The sequence below is a fragment of the Trypanosoma cruzi genome, genomic scaffold (genome assembly GCF_000209065.1).
Source record: "Trypanosoma cruzi strain CL Brener 1047053516817 genomic scaffold, whole genome shotgun sequence".
In the NCBI taxonomy this organism is placed as follows: domain Eukaryota; phylum Euglenozoa; class Kinetoplastea; order Trypanosomatida; family Trypanosomatidae; genus Trypanosoma; species Trypanosoma cruzi.
The window spans coordinates 8097-14014 of NW_001849364.1; the positions used below are offsets into that span (position 1 = coordinate 8097).

Sequence of the window (5918 nt, forward strand, 5' to 3'; positions counted from 1 at the left end):
GAAGGGGGTTGGAGGCTGGGGGAAACTGCAGCCAACAGTCCAAGATAAAAAGGAAAAATAAAACTGGAAAACAAAAAAAAAAAAAGAAAGAAAGAAAGAAAAAAGAGGCCCAGAAACTTAAGACAGCAAGAAAGAAGAGGAACAACAACAAAAAACATTGGTGAGTGCACGTGAGAGTGAAAGGGCGCGGTGTAAAAAAAGAAAAAAAGGGGTGTGATGGAGCATTTTGGGCTTCAGCGACCGATCTTTCCCCTTCCCCTTCTTGCCTTGAGTTTCTTGCCGTGCTGCCGCCGCTTCTTGAGGGACGTCGTTTGATGCCACAGAAGCCTCTTTTTAAAATTTTTTTTTTTCTTTTTTTTTTTTTCAAGGCACGCCTGATTTTGGCGGGGTAGACACACATACACACACACAGGGACGCACACAGACAAATAATAACAATAAAGAGGGTATTCACACGTGACGGGCGTGGAAAACTCGCAGGGGGAGACGCACACATTAGACGGGACAGGAGAATGCGGTTGCGTGGATGGGGGCACACGGCACTCCAGACGAGTCTGAACGGCAGTCGCTGCTGGGGTAGCCGCGGTGCTAGCAGCGCCTCACAGTGCATGGCTCTCCGCAGCGCTTCTTCTTCTTTTTCTTTTTCCATGTCTACGGCACGAAGCCCATTTGACGCGGTGTATGTCATAAATCTCAATAGGCGGCCTGACCGTTGGAAATTTATATTGCGTCAGTTGCAGCGCGCAGGGTTCCGTGAGGGCGAATACGAGCGATTTACCGCGGTTGACGGTCGTGCCGTCGATATTCAGAAGGCACAGGCATGTGGATTGGTGTCTTTGTTGGGGATTCTTCGCCTACGAGAGGAAGAGTCGCGTCGCATTTGGGGGATGGATTTAAATCCCGCAGCAGTAGGATGTGCGCTCAGCCATGTATTGCTCTGGGCCACCATTGCGGCACGGCGCTATCACCGTGTTCTCGTGGTAGAGGATGACTCCTTGTTTCCACATGATTTTAAAAAAAATTACGATGAGCGCATGCGTCACGTTCCGCAGGATTGGGAACTTGTGTATGTGAGCGGACTTGACACGGCGAATCAGGCGTCTCAGCTGCGTGTTGCAGAGGGTGTGAGTCGTGTGCCTCAGATGCACCGGACGACGAATTGCTACGTTGTCACCCATCAGGGGGCCCGTCGGTTACTGGAGTTGTGCCTGCCGATGACATATCAACTGGACACGATGATGACGATGCATGCGGTATCGGATCCCCAGAGTGGCGTACCCCATGTGACATCCCCTGTCTGTTACACACTGCAGCCTCCTTTGGTGGTGCAGGCGACACGGATGGGATCAGACATTCAGTCTAGTAACGGCAGGGATGAGCAGGAGGAGGAGCGAGCACGATGTAGGGCAGCGGGATGGACCACCGATTGAACTCCATGCATTGAAGCGCAACGGCCATTGAATGCAGAAGGGATATGTATGCAGGCACACGGATACACCTTCTTCAGCTACAAGTGTTTGTTTTTTTACCTTCTTTGGTTGCTCTGCTGCTAATATTGATGATGATGATGATGTTGCATTTCTCTCTTCCTTTCATCCCTAATGTGTGTTTTTCTTATTTCCTTTTGCTTCTCCCTTTTTGTAATTATGATTCTCAATACCAACTCACACTTCCACACCGTATATATATATATTCTTGCCCCTTTTATTAGAGCCTAGTTTGGTACACAGAAGGCTTGGTCACACCATCACATTTATCTTATCAGCCACGCCGATGCTTGATAAGCTGTTTAAACGTGTGGATCCCCAGGAGCAAACGAAGTTGTGGCGGCGGAACCTCAGCTCGGAGATGCGCAAGATTGACACACAAATTCGTAAAATTCAACGGGAGGAGATGAAAGTAAAGCAGGCGGCGAAGGCAGCCGCACGCAAGGGGGACACGGTGGCGGTACGCATGCTCTCTAAGGAGATCATTCGGGCACGTCATGCGGTGAAGCGTTTGTACTGTGCCCGTACCCAAATGAATTCGGTCTCCATGCATCTACAACAACAGGCATCGCAAATTAAACTGGCGGGAAATATTCAGAAGAGCGCGGCCATCATGACACAGATGAACGAGCTGATGCGTGTGCAGGAGGTGCAGGCCACAATGCGAGCAATGAGCAAAGAGATGATGAAGGCGGGTTTGATCGAGGAGACAATAAATGACACAGTTGACAACGCACTAGATGAGGACATTAGCAATGCCGAGCTGGATGACGAGGTGAACAAGGTGGTCGAGGAGGTCATGCACGGCAAGATGCAAGGCGCGACAGTTGGCCAGGCCAAGTTACCGCAAACTCAGCAGGTCACGGAGGAAGTGAACGCTGCAGATGAGGACGAAGATGATCTCCTAGAGAAGTTTAATGCTCTTCGCGGTAGTGCCACGTGAGTGCATAAGGAACAAGAATGGGACGCCTCCACGCATATGTGCACACCTATATATCTACAGCCGTGTTCGAAACCGTATGTGTGGAGACGAAGGAGATGAGGATGGAACGCTTTTGCATTGTTTTCACCCTTCATGTCGTGTCGCCTCTTTTCTTCCCGTGCATTGGGGTCAGTACAAATTGCTTTGAGAACAACAAGAACCATCCGAAAAAGGAGGTTGAATAAAACAACAACAAAAACAACAACTACAAGTAAGTTTATAGTTACCGTCCTTCTGGTTGTGCTGCTGCTGCTGCTGCTGCTGGAGCGGCAGCCTGAGGAAAATGAAACTTTGAAAACGAAACCCCGGAACAGATGCAATAAAACAAAAAAGGAAAGAAATAAAAAAAAAAAAAAGAAGGAACAGAAAATAATTCCATTTCAATTGCGCGAGTTGCGGTGAGAAATGTGGTGCATTGCTTTTGAGGCGGGAGGGCCTTTGATCCTTTCTTACTCCCCTTTTTTTTTTTTTTCTTTCTTTCTTTCTCTTCCCTTTTCACTGGCTGTCTGGGCGTCGGCATGTAGTGCGTGGAAGGAAGGAGTACGAGAGCCGATCGAAGGGAGTAGTGTTGGGGTGGAACGCACGGAGGTGGCGGCAGGGAAAGGATTTAATCATAAAGGACGAAAAGGACTCAGGCCTGTGGCTAGTTTGTAGTTCTATAGGAGTTTCTTTGAAGGTTATACACACAATTAAGGAACAACAACAAAAAAGAAGAAGAACCAGACGGAGCACGAAGACTGTGTGTGTGTGTGTGGGAGGGGGGCGCGCTGCTCAACACAGAAGGGGGAAAATAACAACAACAACGAAACAAAGAGAGGGAGTCGTGAGTGGACAGCTCCATTTTGTGTTGAACATATTTTCTTTTTTTTTTTTGTAAAGGAGAAAAGCGGCAAGAGTGGGCATCATTTTTGTGTGGCCCAAAAGCAAACAGTTCTGCAGTAGTCATTTAAGTCAGTTACACCAGATATATATATATATACATAGAGAGGGAGAGAGATAGCGGTGCTTTGTGTGTTTCTCTGCCCAACTGGAGAGGAGGGGTGGGGCGTTCTTTCACGCCTAGTGGAAGTCCCTTTCTAGTTTTTTCTTCTTAAAAAAAAAAAAAAAATTATTTGTAGTGATTGGTTTGTGTTTGTTATTATTGCCTCCTCCATTTTAGTTTTTGAGGTGATGGGGAACTGCGAGGAATTGTCGTACGAGGAGGCTCACGCCGCACAGACGCGCTCCGGGCCGACGGTCCTTTCGAAAGAACATCAACGCAAGAATTTGGAGCTCCGCTCCCGTTTGCGTGATGTTCTCCCTATTGACGACCGCCAAAAGCTCTCTGACTGTGATCTGCTCTACCGGTTTCTCATTGGCAGGCGGTGGGTGGTGGAGGCGGCGGATGCATCCTTGCGAACGTACGTTTCCCTGCGTAAAAAAATGAACTTGAACACTATAATTGCAGAGAAATTTTCGAAGGAAGTTGAATCAACCGCATCGTGTTTGTACGGGTTTGACAAGGAGGGATTTCCTGTCATGTGGAATACACCCGACATTCCGCTCTTGGTGAGGATGCTGAAGGGTGGATTCGAGAGAGATTTGCTGCGGGTGCAAATGCAGTCGATGGAAAAGGCACGATTTTTGGCGAAGGAGCGGCATGTAGACCGTTGCACACTTGTATTGGATCTTCGTCACGTTGGTATTTCATCTGCCAACTCCGTTATATTATCTTTTGCGCGTGAATTGGCGAAGATCATGCAGGCATATTACCCGGAGATTATGTGCCGCATGCTTGTCTTCAACGCTGGTTGGGCAGTGGCAGGGGCGTGGAAGGTGTTAAGGCCGTTTGTTGACCAACGCGTGCAGGATAAGGTACGCTTCTTTCCTGGAGCCCCCACGATGGAGGCTATTCTTCCGTTTATTGACGAAGATCAGTTCCCGCCCTCATTCGGAGGAAAAGGCACACGAGACGTTGTAGCGGAAATGCTTCAGGCTGAAATCGAACACGTGCAAGGCATCCCCGTGGGGGAATCACCGCAGGGGGCCTCAAACACAGTCGTGTCCACCGCAACCGGCCCAACGGCAACGAATGCATCCATAACGGCGATTTCATTGCCGCATTCCGTACACCCTGGTTCTTTAAGAGTGATGGGGGAAAAAATAAGTATCAGCACCACGCCACCTTGCTTGCCCGAGAATACTTCCGTGGGAGTTGGATCGGGGGGTGCCGATGCGTTTAGCACATGCGTCTCGGCCGACAATGAGGCGTTGGAGTTGTTTAGTTTCTGCAGTTCCATTCGTTCTGACAGCGACGATACGGTTTCTTTGCCATTGATACAAATTGGTTCAATAGAGGCCCTGGAGCTATCTGACAAGAAGAGGGGCGGCGCCGAATGTCGTGCGGGGAAGGAGCGGCGGGTGCAATTTTTGGTACCCGAAAGGACGTCGATGTGTATTAATCTAACAGAGTACGCGGATGACAAAATTATTGGATTTTTTGGCAATAAATTTGTTGGGGAAGTAGAACATAACTTTGTGTACGGCGCTTCTGAAGGTTTTATGGAAGGTGTTCTTGTGCCGCGAACCTCTTCGTCTTTCTCTTCTTCTTTCCCCACCGCGTTCTTTTCAGCACCGTCTGCGGTTCGTGAACGGGTGATGATGGGGGAGTTGCTGAACGAGAGTGGCCATCGCATCCATCCCCATGTGATTGTCTGCGATGCCCAACGGCGCGCCCGCTTTGTCTTGCGGAAAAGTCGGCTACGTCGATGTGTGGACGTGTTTCAGTTCTTGGGCGGGGCAAACGTCATGACAGACAGCCTGACGCGCCACACTGTTTCGGGTGAAAGGGTGAAACTGGCGAAGTGCGTGCCGCACCGTGAGGACACCGACGACCCGACGGTGTGGATGATGAACGCCGTGACGGCGGACGGCAGCAGGCAGCTGCGACAGAAGCGAACCTCGCAGTGCTTGGCGGAAAAGAAGGGACAAACACTCATCGCGTACGGCATGCTAGCGGCAATGGCGCCCATTGATGTCTTCACGTTGCTTGTTGGTGTCTGCCGCGTGTGGGAGGCGGGTGTACACCTTGCACCGCGGGGCTGCGGGATTCCCAAAGCGAAGAATTTTTTCGGTGTGCAGATGCCGTTGGTCAAACCAGCGATTTTTCGCAGGTTCTGGCGGCCCGAATCGTCCATGCCTGCCACGGACGCGAATCAAGAAACCGAACCGCAGTGAAACGCATCCGGCATAACCACACACACAAACATGTACACATCGTTCTCTTTTTTTTTTCTTTTTTTGCTTTGCTTGTGTTTTTGTTTTTGTTCTGTCTCTGGCTGTTCAGCTTCTTGTGTTGCTGTAGACGCTTGGCCTGCATTGCGGGCGTCCCCACTCGCACGCCTGAGTCTTTTTTTTTTTTTTTTTTCCTTCCTCCTTCCGTCTTCCTTCAGTACATGCACCCCCCCCCC

The 5918-nt window shown here is 49.8% G+C and overlaps 3 protein-coding genes across 3 annotated transcripts, besides 8 other annotated features; all 3 read left to right on the forward strand.

The window, feature by feature from the left end:
- Positions 1 to 5918: a sequence feature (heterozygous, Esmeraldo-like haplotype).
- Positions 47 to 104: a sequence feature (A-rich).
- Positions 340 to 364: a microsatellite.
- Positions 513 to 1430, forward strand: Tc00.1047053503675.10 (glycosyl transferase-like protein, putative; the record flags this gene model as incomplete). Its single annotated transcript, XM_799330.1, has 1 exon — positions 513 to 1430. One exon carries the CDS (start codon positions 513 to 515, stop codon positions 1428 to 1430), a length of 918 nt encoding a protein of 305 aa, XP_804423.1.
- On the forward strand, positions 1774 to 2430 carry Tc00.1047053503675.20 (SNF7-like protein, putative; the record flags this gene model as incomplete). The annotated part of the gene is made up of 1 exon (XM_799331.1): positions 1774 to 2430. One exon carries the CDS (start codon positions 1774 to 1776, stop codon positions 2428 to 2430), a length of 657 nt encoding a protein of 218 aa, XP_804424.1.
- Positions 2711 to 2733: a microsatellite.
- Positions 2791 to 2839: a sequence feature (A-rich).
- Positions 2914 to 2955: a sequence feature (CT-rich).
- Positions 3560 to 3583: a sequence feature (AT_rich).
- Tc00.1047053503675.40 (hypothetical protein, conserved) lies at positions 3640 to 5685 on the forward strand (the record flags this gene model as incomplete). Its single annotated transcript, XM_799332.1, has 1 exon — positions 3640 to 5685. One exon carries the CDS (start codon positions 3640 to 3642, stop codon positions 5683 to 5685), a length of 2046 nt encoding a protein of 681 aa, XP_804425.1.
- Positions 5734 to 5776: a sequence feature (T-rich).